This window comes from Trachemys scripta, chromosome 7 (genome assembly GCF_013100865.1).
Source record: "Trachemys scripta elegans isolate TJP31775 chromosome 7, CAS_Tse_1.0, whole genome shotgun sequence".
NCBI lineage: Eukaryota > Metazoa > Chordata > Testudines > Emydidae > Trachemys > Trachemys scripta.
Genome location: NC_048304.1, coordinates 14,997,551 through 15,018,049, shown reverse-complemented (window position 1 = coordinate 15,018,049; position 20,499 = coordinate 14,997,551). Strand labels below are relative to the sequence as shown.

The 20,499-nt window shown below is 41.3% G+C and overlaps 1 protein-coding gene across 1 annotated transcript; it reads right to left on the bottom strand.

The window, feature by feature from the left end:
- Window positions 1-5,932: 5,932 nt before the first annotated feature.
- LOC117880688 (histone-lysine N-methyltransferase SETMAR) lies at window positions 5,933-15,005 on the bottom strand. Its single transcript, XM_034777075.1, has 2 exons — window positions 14,790-15,005; window positions 5,933-9,704 (listed from the first exon to the last, which is right to left on the bottom strand). Exons 1-2 carry the CDS (start codon window positions 14,988-14,990, stop codon window positions 8,886-8,888), a joined length of 1,020 nt encoding a protein of 339 aa, XP_034632966.1. The 5' UTR covers window positions 14,991-15,005; the 3' UTR covers window positions 5,933-8,885.
- Window positions 15,006-20,499: the final 5,494 nt, after the last annotated feature.

Here is a 20,499-nt window from a genome sequence, read left to right as displayed (position 1 = left end):
CTGAGGTTTCTGAATTACTATTCATCTCACTTCACTCTTCAGCCATCTGCGAAGCATGTGGTTTGTCACTGGGCAAATCAGATATCCCTCTAGCAGTGTTCAGAGCAACAAGGTAAACTTCCTTCCCCTTTATTCTACCAAAAGAGAACAATGCCATATTTAAAACTTTTTTTATGCTGGAAGACGGAAAGTGGGAAAACTTTCTTGGATTACTCTGATCTGTATTATGGAAATATTAAACAACTACCTAGGCACAAATAATAGGTGAGATGTTTAAAGTACTGTACAATATTAAGGCATCTAATTTAAAACTAATAAAAAATTAAGAATATGGGTAGCATCCTCTAAAGGTATTTTTTATTATTTTTTCAGCTCTCTTTAGCCCCCTCTATCATGTTTACAGATGAACATTTCAGGAAAAGTTTGGTGAACAATAGCTTGCTGTTTTCCAATGGCGGGGCACTAGTATTCACATCCTCACATTACAACATATACAGGCAGTTGAAAGATTTGTTGCTTCTGATGTTCTTTGATATTTGTTCTTATTCCTACAATACATAATAGTACAAAATGTCCCCTTTTTATTCCTGCCACATCCATATTTTGCATGGGATTAAAACCTCTCGAATTTGTTTACAACTTTAACAAAAGTTAAATTTGAAAAATTTTCCCCTTAGAGTATCATGAGAACATCCAACTTTCAATCAGCAATTCTACAGAAATACTACTTACAGCTATTCAGCTGAAAGAATTAATCCCAGGGGGTTGCAATCTGTCCTGTCCCCCCCCCCCCCCCCCCCCAAAAAAAAAAAAAAAGGATTAATGTTATAACTAAACCACTTGTATTTCTAATGAAAATCATCCCTGGGCACTGATAGGGTTCCCCCAGGTTCCTGGCTATCAGAGAAGTATTATTGCCCTGATTCAGCAAAGCACTTGTGACTTCAGTGGAACTTAAGCATGTACTAGAAATTAAGCACATGTTTTAAGTGCTTTACTGAATCATGGCCTAAATGGTATCACTTTGTCTGCAGAATCTGACTAGTCTTACAGTTCTTTTAGACAGTCTTAAAGTATCCTGACTCAGCAAGGAGCCCCTGTGTGAAGCCCATTGAAGTTTATGGGACTCAGTGAGTGCACAGGTGTCCACCCACTCAGAGTTTGCAACATAAGGCCCCTAAATGTAAAATCTGACCATTTATAACAAGTTTTCTTATTGAAAGGAAGGAATTTGTGATTGAGCCCAAACCAAAAATGTGTATCAACCCCCCCCCTCTATTTAAGGGGGTCCTCAAAACCATAGATGAACATTACTGCACTAAGGGTTGGAATCCAAACTCTTGGCCTTTTGAGGTGTTTGGATTTGATCCATTATTAAAGTCCACATTGAACAGTGAATTGGCAGATCAGATTTTGTGGAGGGCCTAATCCTAGGAGGAACAGGCTCTATTTGGACAGATTGATACGATTTATAACACAAAGTCTTCAGAAATCTTACTTATTGGATATTTACTATTTGAAAACCTTACATGCAATTCATAGGATTAGACTGAAAACTCTGTAGCCGTTAAGTAGAGATGCAGTTGAGGGAGAATGCACTTTAATCTTTTTTCAGTCTTTTTCGAGAGAGAGGGAGTGCATTCTAGTAGCCTTTATTCGATCAAGGAAGGCAGCTGCAGTGCTGTGGTACAGCAAAGATCTATGTTTTTGTCACTTAACACTTACTTGTCATAAAAGTTATTGGGACCAAATGCCAATGTACTACTTTGATAGTGGTCTAGCAAATTCTTTAGTTTTGAATCTTTTGAAAGTACAGTAACTCCTCGCTTCACGTTGTAGTTATGTTCCTGAAAAATGCGACTTCAAGCTAATCCAATTTCCCCATAAGAATTAATGTAAATGGGGGAGTTAGGTTCCAGGGAAATTTTTTTCACCAGACAAGAGACTATATGTTTAAAATTATACTATGTGTGTATATATAAATAGTTTAATACTGTACACAGCAATGATGATTGTGAAGCTTGGTTGAGGTGCTGGAGTTAGAGAGTGGGAATATTTTCCAGGGAATGCCTTACTGCTAAATGATGAACTAGCACTTGGCTGAGCCCTCAAGGGTTAACACATGGTTGTTAATGTAGCCTAACACTCTACAAGGCAGCACTAATGGAGGGAGGGGAGACAGCATGGTAGACAAGAGCCACACACCGTGTGTGTGTGTGTGTGTGCGTGTGTGTGTGCGCGCATGCGCATTGCCCCTTTAAGTACCATGACCCCACTCTAAGTACATTGCCTTTTTAAGTAGATCAGCAAGTTGAGACTGCAGCTGTTGGCAGCAGGCTCCCTCCATCCTGAGCCCTGTTGTGTGTCTCTCTCTTCCCCCTCCCCCTGCCACCGCTCTACGGAGATGGGGTAGGCAGGACCAGGGGGGAGGGAGTCACCCTACATTAGCCCTCCTCCTTTCTCCCCTCTTCCTTCCTCCCTCCCCCTCCAAGCAAGCAGGAGGCTCCTGGGAGCAGCTCCAAGGCAGAGGGCAGGAGCAGCACATGGCGGCGGCGGGGGCGAGGGACAACTGAATTGCTGGCAATTGATAGTCTGCTCGGCGGCTGCCACACAGGGAACTTAGAGGAGCAGGGAGCTGATGCGGGGGGGGGGGGGGGCGGGGAGGCTGCCAGTCCACCCTGGTTCCTAGCCCCCACCAGCTAGCACCACCGGCCTGCTCTTTCTCCAAGCAGTGGACAAAGCAGGCGGCTGCCAAACAATGTTGTAAGGGAGCATTGCGCAACTTTAAACAAGCATGTTCGCTAATTGATCCGCAACGTAACAATGAAACAACATTAACCGGAATGACTTTAAGTGAGGAGTTACTGTACATATATATCTCGAGTCTCTGGGTCACTCTCACCAGAAACAAAGATCAACTGTCCAGGACTAAAAGAGGAAAAAAAATACAATTACATGTAGATACAAGACTCAGCCATGTGCTCTGGTTCAGTGCCAATAATGCAGATTTGAGATGGCAGTAATGCATTTTGAATTTACACTTTCCCAAGTATTTGGAGCCTTGCCAAATATATTCACAACAAGAGAATAATTGGAAGCCGTGCAATTGATCTTGAAAGCCCATCTAATCTTAAGGGATGAAAATACAGTGCTTTCAGAATATTATAGAAGTTGTTTACAGTGAGGAAGAGGAGGTAGATTGGACTTTCTTTTAATTTGGATGTTCAAATATACCAGCTAAAAGTGATAGGCAGGATGCCATTTTAGGAGAAAAAGAAAGACTTCTGTGCACCAAAAAGTAGAGCTTGAAGTCTTATTAAGTGCTGTGGGTTTTTTTTAATATTTAGATGAAACCATATTACAGACGAGGATACAGAATCTGTGGAACTTCTCCTGAGATGTAGATTTTTCCTAAGAGAAATCCAAACCTCCTTCAACTAAGAGATTAAGGTATTCATCACTGTTACCAGAGTGCCAGTCATGAGCAAAACCATAAGCTCAAAATCTAAGAACAGAGCTTTTAGGGTTAACATACCTATAGAAATGACAAAAGTGAATCATTAGATATGATTTCCAGTCTATCTCTAGCTTCAGTTGTAATTCTAATCACCTGTAAAACCCACTTAAGTCATTCTCCACAACCAAAGTTGGGAGATATGCTTATAGAATAGGGTGAGACTAAGGTGAAAATCCAGCAGTGAAATGTGTGTGAAGACAGTCCAGCAAAGAGCAATCAGATTTCCTTGGCCCCTCATCAGCATCAAGTAATGATTCAGTTCCAAAACAAAGTCCTCATCATAAGAAAAATAAAGCATCACTGTTGGTTTATGGAAGTTAATGTATCTGTCCTCAGATAGTACATGTACTACAAGCTACCTCTGCACAAATGTTATGACTATAGGCTGTCAAATTGTGGAGAGGAAACACACCCAGGGCTAGTTGAGCATGCACAGAGCATTTAGTTTACTGCTTAATATGTTCATGAATTACATCAAAGCCTTATCTACATCTTTCTTCTTGAAGGTGGGGAAAACTCAAAACAAAATGCCTTCTGTTTTAAAGCATCCATGCCCCTGTTAATTTCATCTTATTTAGCAAGTAATATATCTGATAGACAACATTACAGAAAGCCAATCTGATCAAGGAGAGCAATCTACATATTTTCTGTAACAGCAGCTTTATACATCAATCCTCAACTATATGGAAAATAAGCTAGAGGGATTAGTTCATATTACTAGACTGTTGGCTGACTGTGTACACACACTTCCCCACAAAACAGAAAAGCTCTACTATGCTTACAATGGCCTTTTTTTTTTAAATTGGGAAGTGGTCCCCTCCCAGAAAAGGATTATTAGCTAAAGTAATGGGATCTAATGCTGATAAGGAAAAACAATGGAGACATGTAACAAATAAAATGAAAGGACACTTCCTCTGTCTGCTATATCACATTTACTGAACTAGTGCTCTGAAACAGGCAGTGGTTGCACTGTTATGATAAGATTAGACAGCTCCTTAGTCTTTCCGTTGTGGCACATGGTTTTCCCAAATTTGGCCTGCCAAGTAAGACAGCAATGTGCAAAAGCAAAAACACCCCTTGCCCCACACACACAATAAACACATGCCAACTGTCTGGGAACTATAGCAACACCCTTGTACGTTTTGTTTCATTGTCTTGGATGCAGCTAGCCAAGAGAGCCAGTAGTGGCTACTGAATGGGAAAAAATGATCACATTGTTTCTCATTTGTGCAGTGTTTCTTTTGTTTGGGGCCTGACTTCTGGCAATAGGGTGCTCTCTGGCAACACTTGAAGCCTTACGCTTGGGTATCCTTGGCTGAAAGGCACTTTAGAAATGCAAAAATACTTTCATTCAACTCCTCGTTAGGATAGAAGATACATTCATGTCACTTACAGCTACACTGATAAAACTTACGATTTGGGGACTTTATTTTTAATATTGTTTAAAAAGTTGAAACAATGTAATACCAATAGGATCCTTTGGCCTTAGGCATTTGATTTTTTTTAATCCTACCTAGTCTTGGATGTCTTCTGTGCATTACTCCAAACTTTGCATAAAAATGTGATCCTAGCACAAGATCTAATTGTCTTTCTTTGACAAAAGTGAAATTGTAGGTGGCTTGATTTGGGCTTTAGGGAGGGTGTGGGTTGTCAAAATGGGAAACTAGGGAAAGACTGGCACCTCCGTAACACTGAGCAAAACCAAAGCTCTTGCCTTTCCAAGATGGGTGGATGAGATACTCCTTTTGCAAACTAACAGCTGGAAAACAGTGAAGGCGCATTTTGTCACTGGAGGTGCTATTTGGCCAACACCCTTCAGAAAAACAAGGGTAGCAACTTAGAATGTGTATTTAATGTAACTGTTTAGGTACTGACTGCTCCAACAGGACAAATAGTATGATTGGAAATACATACTTCTTACAAACTTAAAAGTACAATAGTGTCTCAGCAGCATAGGACATAAAAACAAAAAATTAAACAGACACAGAACTACCTTTTAATAACATCTACCCTTAGTAGAACCCTTAGTGTTCTTTCCTTAAGTGTTTGGCATAAGTGGCCCCCTCACTGGTTGTTTCTCAAATGTCCAGGACTTACAGGAACAGATTGTGAAGGGTGTTGTCACTGACCATCTTTTCCAGTTAGAAAAGTAGCAGCATGTGGAACTGGAACTAGTTTCATAGAATTGTATTCCTTATCCTACTGTGAAAGGTTTGCATGGTGTGGAACCATTCACGCCATCCTCTTACTGCTGAAAATCAAAATGTGAATGTGCAATATTGCTTCTGAGTCACTGCAGTAAACAGTAGCCACTTTGCTGAAGGTGCTCCACCATTGCAATACTTTACCAGCAAGTACTCCAAAGTACCTGAATAAAGCAGATTTGTTTACAAAGTTAGTGGACAGACATGTACGTTTTGAACACTTTGTGATATTTAATAAACACAGTGTACAGTGAATTATGATAACATGAGTTACTCAGTAAGTTGAATAAGACAGTAAGTGAGCCACAGAGTACATATTGTATTACAGAAAGCATACATTGAAATAATTTTTATGGTCTGAATGGATCTTTCTGTGTTGTAAAATGCAGGTTTAGATTTTTTTTTTTTTAATTATAATTAAATTTGATCCACTAGCAACTGACCCATCCATCCTGGTCTCAGAAACCGACTTTAATTGATTAATCTATGTTGTACCACCTCACCACCCAACAGCATGACAAAACATTAAAAATAAGCTAGTCCAGCAGTCAGAACTAAGCAATGCATAGATGAATCTACTTGCCTTTCAAATTTTACCGCAAAGGTAGTGTCTGTTTCCCAGTGGTATGATCTTAGGGGGGAAACACTGGAAACTGGGGGTAGAAGATAGTAGAGGAACACTAAATCTTTAAACTAGCCCGACTGAAACAGACTGGACTTAAAGCATGCTACAACCAAAGACTGTATGGAATTACAGGAAAGGAGTGAGAGACCCTTTTCCCTTTCTAAACTAGGGTATGTGAGTAACTCTACCCTGATTGGGGCCTAACTGCCAAAAAGGAACAAAGTATGGTCTTTTCCTGGGTTCTAAAACATCTTCCATGTTCTACATTTTCAACCCTTCCATCTGGAATGTCCAGTTAAGATCAGTTTTAGGATGGGGCAACAGCGGTTCTTTTGTGCAGATGCCTCATGCATAAAAATGTTAATCTCAAAATTAAAGAACTAGGTGTGATAGAAATTCAATTGGAATATCACGCTTACTTACGATAAGATTCCCTCTGCCCCCGCCCCCCCCCCAAAATGGAAGTGCTAAGTGATTGTGCATTTCATCTCCTGGGATAGGTGAGTTGGTTGCCACCTTTTCAGCCCTTTACTTATTCAGGACAGCAACAAATAGGAAGTTTCTCTTACGTAGACCTCCACCATACACCGCTAGCAGAAGCAATCATTTCTAAGGGAGAAAGAGAGGACGTACTCTGACACCATCAAATGGTTATGGACTGATGAAAATCAGTAATAGCACTAGTGGATTTTTTTTGTGACAGTCACTTGTCCACAACAACTGGCCTAAAACTAGCAACTTTCTTAACTCGTACTGCTAAACATTTTGTAGTTTTTAGTTGGAAAGTGTAGCCATTACTTTATGTATCTTCTAAGCACCACTATCCCTCCTATCTGCAATGGCAAAACTCTGCTTCCCTGTTCCTTATAACCAGAGGCAGAAACCAATTTGGTTTGAGAGGAAAAAAAGAGGCTAACAATAAAACATCTGACTATGCATGAAAGGACTAATATTAAACAAAACAAAACCCCCTCTTCTCTCTATCATCTGTTGAACAGTGCAGAAACAGATGCTTGTTCGTAAAGGTTTTGTATATTAGCATCTACCACTTCCGTCTGTTTTGCCAGACACACAGGTAGTGTATTGTGCTACTCCGCAGAATGGAATTTGGATTTTCTGCCCACTCCTTCAGTTATTTTGCCAACATCAGTTGGAAGCATCATTGAGGTGATGCATGCTATTTCGAAGGGATGACTATACATCTAAATTGGTGCCCTCTTGTGGCTAACTGAGCCTATGCCTTGAGATGGAGCCAGTTCAGAAAAAAAATTAGAATGATCACAGAGAAGGCCTGGGGTACAGAGTCCATTTCAGGGAACAGAGGAGAAAATGCAACGTCAAGTGTTCATGGAACAGAATTAGCTCCCTACCCAGTTACAGTCAAGAGGGGTAAGTAGGAAGAGCTGGCAAAAGATGGGGAGGAGGGAATGCATTTTACTTAATATTTTTCTGTAAAAGTTGGTCATGAAATAGGAGGGGTTCAGCTATAGCTATAAGCGAGGCCTAATTTTCAAACAGGCTCCAGAACAGGCAAGGAATTCATGTTTTAAATAGTTTTAGTTTGCAGGAGCTATTAATGCACACAGTTAAAAAAAACAAAAACGGGTGCCACCTTTGTAAATGCCACTGTTAATTTGCACCTGTCATCTTGATTTTTTTCTCAAGCTTTAATTCTCAAGTGATTTTTTCCCTTATCTAACTCATCTCCCCAAATTCCCACTTTTCTGCACCTACCATTCTAATTCAATCTGTTTCTATATACCTCACTGTTCACTGAAACAGGCCTTATCAAAATCTTTGAGCTGTGGCAAGTTATCCTAAGCTTTCTTGTTTTAACAGGAAAAGGTTAGCTGTGGCAGTAGGTCACCCGTTTAGCTACCTCTTGTATCATCCACCTGGAATCAAGGTGAGAGTACAGGAGATTGTTCAGCATGTCATTTGAGGATATTGTCAGGAACTCTGTCTTGGCTTTTGTCCAAGGCTGGCTCTAACAGTCAGAGCAATAAGGCAGATTGCAATCTCCTCTCCTGAAAACAGCATTTTCCCCTTTTGAATATACTATCTAACATACTCATCTGCAGCACTTTACACCTGCCTTAGCTTCTGTTTATTTTGCACCATCAGTGCCTCTGCTTTGACTTCTCCTTCACCTGTGTGTTAAGTATTAACCCTTACTGAGATGTAAGGTTATGGGTTCAGTGTCCTGAGCGTACTGTGAAATGTACAGATGAAGGCCAAATGCCTCTAACTGTGTAAGATTATAGTGTACATAACAATTACTTCCTACACTTTGCCTGTAGTCCTAATTAGTCATTTAACTTTTCACTTGAAGCTAAGTGGAATGGCATTTCCCATTTCCCCCTCCCACATCATGCCATTATACTTCTATCCTTGCTGTAGCTGTTGGTGTGTGTATATGTGGGATGGGGGACCTATGGTTATTTTTTTGGGTGGCCGGGCAAAGGAATCTCATTCAATTTTTGTCTAGGCACATCTGACAATAGATGCTATATTCACTGATGTCAATCTTTTTGAATCCCTATGCACAGCTGTTTCCTTGAGAAACTTTGCCAAAAGTTTGTTTGCCTGGTGTATAGCACAGAGAGCTATCATACGGTAAAAACCCAACACATGACTTAGCACCACAGTAACAGGGTTTTTTCATTACATCATCTTCCTCCAACATTTCCTGCTCTCTTTTGATTAGCGGTACGTTAAGAAATCTTCCAGAATAATCATATGAAAGTTCTTCTCCAGCAGAGATAGCAGCAGCAGCAAAAAGTGCCAGTTTGGGCACCAGTGAGTCAATTCGGACAGGAACCATAAATAAATTTGGCTCACAAGAATGGTTCAGGAACCTGCCTACATTTCCTGTATTCATAGGATCAACAAATGTCTCTATTATCTGTCCATCATACAAGTGTTCCCTCACAGCTATAATATAGTTTGAATCCTCTGGTGTCTGTGCCTGTATTCTTCTACATGCCTCACGGAAGCATAGAACTTCACCAGCATATTCACACACAAATCTTCCTTTAGGTATGAACTCCAGTGTGCGGAGACCCCACCCCTTCTTATCAGTCTTGAACACCTCAAGTCTGAATTGTAAACCCCTCTGAATAACCCTGTTTTGACAGAACTCACCACAACGGCACATGGCATTGCATTCAAAAATAGGCCTAGTATAGTCCACTTCACTTCCTATGTATTTGATGCATGAACTGTTATAGTTTTCACCATGGCGAAGACATGAACAAGTGTTGGCCATGCAGGAAGCAGTAACACAATTACATCCTGGAAAAGTGATTTCAGAAGGGTCAGTGTCTTCTCCTGCTCCCGCCACGTGCTCTGGGCTATACTGCAAAGAGATGATCACAAATTAAAATCATTTTGATAACTATACTCCCCTTCACAGAGACAAGCACAACTTTTCTCATTTAAAATAAAGGGGCCAGATTTTCAAAAGAACTCGACCTCCAGGAGCTTCCAGTGAGACTAATGGATAGTGGACACTTTTGAAAACCTGGCCCCCCCAAACAGCACATACTAATCAGGTCACTACAATATTGCATTCTTGAGATCTGTGTCCTGTAAAGACAGGGGAGAAAAATTAATACACCTTATTTTTTTGTTTAACATCTCCCAGGTGCCTAATAGGGATAACTGCCTTTCAAATGATCACTGTTCTTCAAGCATCTGGTATGCAAATTAATAGCTCCTAGAATCTTTTCACATTTCGTCTTTACAGAAGCGAACTGTTTCAAAGTTTTGCCATTTAAAGTTAGAAACCAAAAGCTCTTTTTATCTATGCTGATTGTGATGATGGGTCTGTTGTGAAAGCAGAAATGTCTTTTAGTTTAGTTTCAGTACTCAGCTGCATCTGTGCAATTCCTAACAATAGCATTACCGGTTACTGTATTTTTGTGTGTCTTTTTAAAAAAGTGAACATGACATGAAAGAAGTAATTAACAGTGCTGGAGCAGTAAGTCCTTGATCATGGAACAGATGCAGTGACAACGCTGGCTTCCCTTACACTGCCCCACCACTGTATCTCAACCCTGGCCCAAGAGAACCTAGTCCTCTCAGAATAAGAAGGCAGTTCAGTCTCCATCATCTTTCATTTCTTGGCCTAGCAATAGGGCCCTACCAAATTCATGGTCCACATTGGTCAATTTCACCGTCACAGGATTTTTAAAATTGTAAATTTCATGATTTCAGCTATTTAAACTGGAAATTTCATTGTGTTATAATTGTAGGGGTCCTGACCCATAAAGGAGTTGTAGAGGGGGTCATGGTACTGCTGCCCTTATTTCTGCATGGCTGCTGGTAGAGGCTCTGCCTTCAGAGCAGCTGGAGAGCGGCGGCTGCTGGCCAGAAGCCCAGCTCTGAAGGCAAAGCCACTGCCAGCAGCAGCACAGAAGTAAGGATGGCATGGTATAGTATTGCCACCCTCACTTCTGCACTGCTGCCTGCAGAAGTGGGCTCTCAGTCAGCAGCCGTCACTCTCCAGCCACCCATCTCTGAAGGCAGCTCAGAAGTAAGGGTAGCAGTACTGCGACCCCCCTAAAATAACCTTGTGACCCCCCCTGCAATTCCCTTTTGGGTAAGGATCCCTAATTGGAGAAATGCTGGTCTCCCCTGTGAAATCTGTATAGAAAAGCACACTAAAGACCAGATTTCACAGTCCGTGATGCATTTTTCATGGCCAGGAATTTGGTAGGGCCCTACCTTTCAGATAAGACTGCCCACAGGGAGACAATTGTGATGTAGACTTCGAAATGGATCCAGAAAAATCTCTTCCTGGATATATGCCAAAATCTGGAAACAATTACTTTTTTAACAAAACTTGAAGATGGGCGTCTAGGTGAATTAGCTAGGAGAGGCGGGGGTGGGCAATTAAAAACAGCTTTATATTTTTTCATTCTAATTCTTATTTGCTAATTATGTAGATGAATGCTTTTGAAACCAATTTTTAAAATGCAAATCCTAGTCCACATGGATTTAGGGAGAATATGCAGAGTGCTACATTAATTATTTAATTCCTAAAAACAGCCCACTGGATAAACTAGAGATGAATTCTCACCAGCCCCCACAAAACTAATACATCTAATTATATCTAGAGTGACCAGACATGAGTTAATTATTTTGAGCAACAAAAGAATCCTTTAAAATAGAAAAGGCATGCAATATGCTACTATTTATTTACATAATAGACAGAAAGACAAGCAGATGGTGATGTTAATTTCCTAGTTAATCTACACATATAAATCATTGTGAGATTGAGTAAATTATTTAAACAGCATTACTATTTTATCAAACAAATACCTCTTAGGCCAATTGAAAAGCTCTCCTGTGAGAACTGTGTTTGACTTTGAAAATAATTTCTAGCCATCATTTTTATTTTTAATATTCATCATCCAAAAAAATTTACATTTTGAGATGGTAGATACACCTCTACCCCGATACAACGCAACCCGATATAACATGAATTCGGATATAATGCGGTAAAGCAGCACAGCGGGGGAGCGGGGCTGCGCGCTCTGGCAGATCAAAGCAAGTTCAATATAACGCGGTTTCACCTATAACACAGTAAGATTTTTTGGCTCCCGAGGACAGCGTTATATCGGGATAGAGGTGTATCTTGTTACATTGAGACCTGGTCCTAGTGATTTAATTGTCACAAGAGGAAAGTCTGTGGCAGAGGCAGGTATCTAAGTGTTCGGAACTGTATAGTGATGCATTTGCAGAGAACAAAAATGAGTTGGTGATTGCATTTCAATCTGGTTACTAGTGAAGGAAGGGATTTGGTTTACTTCAGACAACACGAAGCTGGAATTCACGCTTTCAAAATTACGCAAATGCCCCTGGCAGGCCCAGGTTCACATCAGAGTGAATATTCATATGATGAAGGAAGGTGGTCAAAACTTCGCTAAATTTTGGAGTCAAACTATAGATATTTATAACAAGATACTCCAGAGGCACGTTTGTTTTCTTTATAATGTTCCATTTGAAGGAGGGGAGGGGAGCATATTATCCAGAAACCTGAAGTACATACTGTGATTAAAACATTACAGTGGCCTGTTCTGTTAAATTCTGGGTGCTCAGGAACATACCAGTTCATTCAGAGGTTTAATTTTCCTCAATTAGCAGTTTGCTCAGCCTCCTATATTTAAATCAGATCAAGTCTGAATCTTTCTAACATTCACTTATCTGTGATATTCCCTTATACACTAACTAGAAGTTTCTCTATTTCCCTAAAATTTCACAAGCCCACATCATTTAACATGAATGTTAATGTTTAGTCCAATACATGGCTCCATTTTCATTAGGGGATTACAGGTTCTTAAATCCAATGAATCCACCACTTAATCAAAACCTAACTAGCCATACACCTCTGGGGAATTTGTTTTTAAGTCTCTATAAATAGTTTAGAAAAGAGATTGGATACATTAGGAGTTGGATCAGTTCATCCTTAGGATGAAAAGTGACTGTTAATGTTTCAAAACTTTCATATATTTTATTGTCTTAACCACCTCACACAGTATGGCACTCTAAAGTGCCTGTCAAATTCTTTCTTTGATTCTGTTTTACTGAAGAAAAGCTATAATCCCTGCTAGCAATGCACGTGTTTTAATAGTTGGGCTATAAATTAACCTATGGCAATATATTTTATTTCTGGAAACCAGCAGGTGAGATATGGCTTTAAGATTAAAATCTGTAAAAACCGTCAGCAAGGAAAAAGGAGGTAGTACAATTGAAAACGTTTTAGAGAGAAGAGCTTTTCCATTAAGATGTGGGATGTTTCCTTTAAAAAAATTGTGCAAAATGTAATTTTTAACCTGAGACCAGCTAAAATTAGTGCTTTGATTCCCCATTAATCTATAAAGAGATAGCAGAAAAAAGATATACTAATGTTACTTTTTTAAAAGTAATGTTTGTTTCAACTATTTGCTTATTTACTGAGTCTTCCAGGTACAGGCTGTAAATCATGCTCTCTCATGCCTTTTTTTTTTTTAAATGGCCAAGTGGCTGCTGGAAAGCAAAATAATGTAAATAGGTAAAAACACATGAGCAGGGCATCCAAATAGAGAATATTTTAAAATACATGTACTCAGCTCCATTCTACCTATTTTAAAATCTTTTTAAAAATCTTTTTTGAACAGAAGTGGAAGAGCCAACCATGTTGGCAGGGTTTTGTGTTTCCAAGTTACTGGAAATCAAACCATTCTATTCCTAGATATAAGATGTTGGAGCCTGGCTGGTCTCAGGATATTACAAACACAAGGTGCGTGGGTAATATCTTTTACTGGGCAACTTCTTGAAGTTGTCCAATAAATGATATCATTCACCCACCCTGTATCTCTAGATATAAGTGAGGATTTTCTAAGCCCTGATTTGTTTCAGAAGGGACACATTAGAATGTTTACCGGTTCAGGGCCCCCTATCCTACAACTACATGCACACAGTTCCCTACTAATAATAACCACATCCCGCCTGAGGATGCCAACGGGAAACTGGGTATAAAGTTTCAGGATTGAGGCAAACAATCAGGGCCGGCTCCAGGCACCAGCTTAACAAACAGGTGCTTAGGGCGGCCAAGAGAGAGGGGCGGCACCTGCAGCAAGGGAGAGGGGCGGCAGGTCCTTCACTCCCTCTAGGAGCAAAGGACCTGTCGCTGAACTGCTGCCACCGATAGTGGCTTTTTTTTTTTTTTTTCCCCAATTGCCCCCACCAATCGTGGGTTTTTTTTTTTTTTTTTTTTTTTTTTGCTTGGGGCAGCAGAAATGCTGGAGCAGGCCCTGCAAACAATCAGAACTTCCTTTGCACCGATTAAAGATTTATGGAACACGGAAATGGTACCTGTTTGTACAAGCACCCTTTTATACCCTGCTTTCAAAGTTAAACGTGTATTTCCCTCACCCCAGCCAGGGAACGCATCTGTTTAATCTGATGCAGTTTGTGTGTGCGTGTTTGGCTATTTGTTTTTTGTACCAGCTGAACTTTCCTGCAAGGAGAGGGCTCTTGGCGAAGACCATAGTGCCCTCTAATGGAACAAGACCCCGCAGATCACACGGCCCAGGCGTGCTCACCAACGACTCTAGCAGCACGCAGTGTAACATTCGGGAGAGCCCCGAGCTCGTTTCTGGGCATTCAGATTTGACAGCGTGGGGCGAGACCAGCAGGGCCCTGCTCATCCCAGCCGCGGATCCTACCCCTGCACCTAGAGGGCTGGGCTCGTGGCTCCCCGCCCAGCGAGCCTGCAGGGCCAGAGCTCGGCCATAGGCACCAGCGACCCGGGCCGCCTCTGAATCGGCAGCGGCGCTTCAGGCGCGCTCGGCTCCCAGGGGGATGCTCTGGACCCGCGCGTCCCAGGCCGACGCTCCTCGGTCTCTCAGGCGCGGCAGCTGCTCCTGCTTTGTGCCGGGCCGCAGCCGCCGCCTACCTGGAAGGCCGGGGGTTCCTCGGACGGCGGCCACACCGACACGGGGAGGCTCTCCAGCCCCCGGCTCAGGTCCCGCTCCCGCTCCCGCGCGCGGGGCATCACCGCCATGCTTCCCTCCGCCAGCCGGGGCCTAGGCCCGGCTACTGTCGCCATGGCAACAAACCCCACTGCCCTCCACTCGGATTGGCTCCCAAGCGACATGTCCTTGTGTGATTGGACGAGATGAATGACATCACAGGCGGAGACCCGGAAGTGTGCGTTCTCTTAAAGGGACCACAGGTGGGGAGCTAGACCGTGGGAAAGGGACTTTCCGTCTGACCCACACAGGAAGAGATTTTTGTGTGCGTGTGAGACACAGACACCTACACACATATGATGGTATTGTGTGTGAGACACAGGCATTCTCTCAGACACTGTGTGTGTGACAGAGACTCACCCACACAGTGACATTGTGTGTGTCAGTCAGACACACTCTCTCTCACACAATGTCAAGTATCAGGGGGTAGCCGTGTTAGTCTGTATCTACAAAAACAACAAGGAGTCTGGTGGCACCTTAAAGACTAACAGATTTATTTAGGCATAAGCTTTCGCTCTCACACAATGACATTGTGCGAGTCAGACAGACACAGACTCACACACAGTGACATTGTGCGTAGGGTGACCAGACAGCAAATGTGAAAAATCGGGACAGGGGTGGGGGGAAATATGAGCCTATATAAGAAAAAGACCCAAAAATCGGGACTGTCCCTATAAAATCGGGACATCTGGTCACCCTAATTATGCGTGTCAGACAGACACAGACTCTCTCACACACAGGCGATGACATTGTGTGTGTTGCCCCAGCACAATCTGACAGGGTGCTGTTGCACCCCGACGTAGTACTATTATTTTTGTTATGTCCCCTTTCTCTCGTAGGCCCTGTGAGGCTTTGTGAAATGACTGTATTTGTAAAGCATCTCAAGGAATCCAGCTGAGAGAGGCCACGTACTGTTACATCCACACAGCGTCCGATTGTGCCATGTCATGGGGACCTAAGCACTGGGACAGGGTGATACGCCATTTGATCTCTGAGGGCAAATTGCTATAGATGGCCCTCTCATTAGCACACTGGGCAGAGGAGCTGTGAGTGGCCATGGAACCAGAATTATCCCTCCACGCACTCAGGTCAAGGTTGGAGCACTTTGAGAAGGCTGCTGTCCTGTACTGCTGCAGCTTGACATTGTTGCTATCCTGTTGCACCTAGTTGTGCAGATAAAAGCAAGCCTTACTCTTGCAACTCCCTCCACATGGGCAATGACTGCACCTGCAGATGCTTCAACTGCAGGGCTGAGTCCAAAGATCCAACAAGGCACTACCTTGTATAGGCACTACTGCTTATTACTTCTTTGGTTTTATAAAGTAGAATCTGTTGGAAATGCCACAGACTATTAGATGGGTTTTCCTAGAGCTAGTTGGGAAATGATTTTTTTCTACCACTATTTTTCACAGATTTTTTTTTTAATTTTCATTTTTTAATTGCATGTTCATAAAAACTGTAGGAAGCAGTAGGTAAGATTAAAAGAATGCTCTTGCATAAATAAAATGGTGAGCTCTCACTTCTGAGAAAAGAGATTTTTCTGTAAAAAGAGCATGCGGCGCACTTTTAAAAAAAAACACATCACATTTGGCTGGGTTATTTTCTCCATATAAGTTACAACCATTGGCTATTTTTAATTCAATCATATTTACCTGACATTCAACAAAATCTTTTACTACTGAATCTTTTTAAACTTTCTTATTGAAATGTCATTTGGAACTGCTGAATACTTTAAAACTTTCACTATGAAATTAAATCTCTCTTGCTTATGTTGAAGGTACAGATTTGTGAATGAGTTCTGGATGTTTAATTAGTGTTCTTGTCCCCCCATACAAACATTTTAAATTAACTTTTCTTACTTCTATATTTGAACTGAGCTAATATATGTTTTTAAAATATCACTTCTGTGGTTGGATGTTCTTTGCTCTCTGTGGTTTTACATGAGAGATATGAGATCAAACTGGAAACTGTAGTTGTCATAATGTGATAACTCTTGACAGCAACATTTACAGAAGAAACTAGCATATTTTAAAAAATTAAATTCAAGAGTACAAAGTAAGGGCCAATTCTTCTCCCTAGACTTACCAAAGTAAGGTTTCTATTTGAAGGAAGATAAGAACAGGAGGTGGAACCTTGTCTGGGAAGCTTGACACGATTCTGCCAGTGCAAAGCTGCCCTGAAACTGGCTTAGCCAACTACAGGAGGATTACCCATGTGGCAAGATCATCAGGTGGAATAGAACATCTAAGGCTGGTCTTGCACCACCCTTCTTCTGTGGCCAGTATATGCAACAAGACTAAGAGAAGGGGACACTGGCTCAACTTCCCTGTATCCTGGTGATTCTTAGTAACTCTAATGGTCCCGTGGGTGGATCTCCGTTGGCTCATTCTCGTTAGCTGAGCCTGTGACAGATATTTATTCTAGTGCTATAGAATTAAAATTCTAAATTTCCTAGCCAGGCCTGAGCTCCTCAGTGGGCCTGCTACCCAGTGACCTATATATTTGAAAGCTAGGAAAATTATAATTTTAATTCTATAGCATTAGGATAAATAACATGAATAATGATTCCAGTACTGATCCTACTGATTTCAATTAGAGTGGTAATAGTCCTAGTCAGGATACTAGTGTGGTATAAGTATTGCAACAACTTTAGAAGCTTTTCACATCACCACATTATGTTCTACAAAAATTATCTCAGCCTATGCATCCAATTTTTGTAGAGCAGATTGGGCAAGAGTGCATCTGAGGCCTGTTTATGGAGATCTTACAGATTAGTAAGGTACATACAGTGGAGTGTGATATAGTAGTTGCTTGTAACATGCTGGAACAGCCTGTCCATCAAGGGTACCTTTCATATTAACTTCCTAGCTTGTCTGTGAGGCTTGCCCCTCTAATAAGATATTTCCTCTTAGCATATCTTTTGTGGCGGCTGGTCTGTTACATTTGGCAGAGAATATCTGCTGTGACTTATATGTGGCTTCTTTGCAACTACTTTTGGTGCTTGTATCTTCTTTTCTTCTCATTGGTAAGTACTAATAACTCCTCTTGGCAGTTTCTCACAGTGGAGGCAGTAAATTTTGGTTTTTGCTCTACAGAGGAATATTTGTCTATTACATGAGTGGGTGGGTGAGGTTCTGTGGCCTGCAGTGTGCAGGAGGTCAGACTAGATGATCATGATGGTCCCTTCTGGCTTTAAAGTCTATAAGTTTATGAGACCGTTAGGAGAAGTTTTTTTTTTTTCTTTCTGTTCTACACACACATATTTGGACCAAATGAGATATGTGTGGTGGTTTGCCTGAGATGGGTAGAAAGTGGTTCGTAAGTTTATTTAAACAGTAAAAGAAGAAAGAGTTGCCTTTTAATATTGGAAATTTATATAATGTCTGGTAGTTAGAAATGAAGGGGCTGCTCTAGATAGTAAGTAATAGGTAGAAAATGGGCATTGGTACAATATTACAGTTAATGTGCAGAAACTTAATTTGTAAATGTTTTGCTTTCAAACATTTTTGTCCTTTTAAAAAAAACCTAATTCCATTACACAATTATAATTTTGTTTTCAGTTCAATGAAGCAGCGTCTTTGTCACCACAGTGTTATTTCAGCTATGGTTCCTTGCGGGGAGAGGGGTTAATCTGGGAATTTCCTTTGTTTCTGTTTTACAAAATATGTGAAATACTGCTATAAGGAAATTACATGTAGAGTGCTTGTTTTGTGGAACTTTATATTTGATTGGTTCAACTGGCAAAGCTTCTTAAGGATGTTTGGGTATGAAGCGGAGATGGAGAATAAGCACAAAAGTCATTACATCTTGCGGGAGCGGTGTTGAAATGATACCTGTGCTCTGACACTAAGGATATAGATACACTAGAGCTGGCTACTCTTCCATTTTTAGTGCACTAGCTTGATCAGAGCTAGTGTGGCTATGTCTCCTCAAGTTGGAAATTATACCTTCTGGGTCCAGTGTAGACATATGATTGATACCTGATGGAGAGTGAAAGGGGAGGATGTGTATGGCTTTGCAAGAACAGAATCACTGCTACCATTGAGTGAGTGAGTGAGTGCGAGAGAGAGAGAGAGAGAGTTTGCATGGGATCTTGCTGAGAAATGAATGGGAAGGGGGTGGAGGGAAATGCATGAATTTTACCATTCTGTAATATCCTCTACGGTTGTGACTCAAAAGATGTTTCTCTAACCTTTTAGTCTACCTCCCCCAGCCTTCTGTCACTCTGCCTCTCTTCCACTCCATTTTTCCTGCTTCCCTTTGCTCCCCCACCAAATCTCTTTTGTCTTCATTTACCTTGCACTCCATGCCTCCTAAGATCCCCATTGCCAGTGGCCTCTTACATAAAAAGAAGCTGGAGCCCAGTTGCCTGGAGGGTGGAGCAGGGGGTGCGTCGGTTACATATATGTCACTTTACTGAAGGCATAGTGTGATCTCTAAATCACCCAATTCTGACATGAATGTTAGGGAAATAAATCGGTACTACCGTATCTCCATATTTTGAAGAGATGATAATGGCAACAGCTTTAAGTACTTGCAGCAGGTCTCTTTTAAGATGTTTTTCAGCTCCAGCATCCCTCTCTTCAGAATGTTGCCAACTCTCACCCTTTTTGGATTCATTTATCCACTTTTTCCACACCTTCCATACTGGAGAGGTGGATCAGATTCCCAAGCTGGAAGTTTGATTGCAGAGTGATCACTGATATTAACTCCACTTCCTTTTTGTAGTTCAAGGACTTTTATTATTATCAAATGGATTTTTGGGTTAAGACAAATACAATTTGGCTGCTAACACCCAGCAACAGATGGATTTTTTTCCATTTGTTTAAATAACAAAAGTGGTGAGTCATTATTCTTTTGCGCAAGAAACAGATTTGCTTGTAGCTATGGGGGAGAGGGTGTTAACAGTTTGCACAGGAGCATGGAAAACCCTCTGTTCTCTCTTCCTCCTCCTTCCCCCTCATACTCATGTTATGCTGTCCCATACCCTGGGTTGAAGTCTTAAGTTGTCCAGAGAGGCTGACAGAAGCACATTTTAACTAATGTAAAACAGTTGTTGACAGAAAGCACAGAATGGAGTTGAAGTGAAGAACTGAGTCTGAACTATGCATTGATGAGCCAAGGTTCCTGGTGCAGTTACAGAATTATTTATCAACAAGCCACCATGTTTTTAAAATGGGAGCAAATGTGCATATCTGAGTGTTACGGTGCTGCCCATGGGAGCCCGCTGAGGTCACTCAATCAGGGTGAACTGCAAACAAAATGGGGCAGACAAACCCCAAACGCTGGTGGTTATTCCAATACTTAGATTTACCAAGCCAGCACAAAACAGCTTCTATAGTACCTCACTGGTTACTCAGAAGTCCAAACAACGCAGTTCCCTTAAAGTACCCAGCCTCAGGCCTCCGTCCAGACACACCTGTCAGATATGATGATGATTACTGAAAATCTTATCTCATCATATAAAAGAAAAGGTTCTTCCAATCCCAAAGAATCAGCCACATACCCAGGTTCAATTATAACTTAGATCTTACCCAAAATACACGCTTATAGCCAATTCTTATTAACTAAGCTAAAATTTATTTAAAAAAAAAAGAAAAGAGAGAGAGTGTTGGTTAAAAGATCAATATACAT

Excerpts from the sequence above, each read along its gene's own strand:
- LOC117880688 (XM_034777075.1), bottom strand. The coding sequence starts at position 14,990 with ATGTCGCTTGGGAGCCAATCCGAGTGGAGGGCAGTGGGGTTTGTTGCC. Across the intron at positions 9,705-14,789 it reads AGGAACCCCCGGCCTTCCAG|TATAGCCCAGAGCACGTGGC; the intron begins GTAGGCGGCGGC and ends ATCTCTTTGCAG.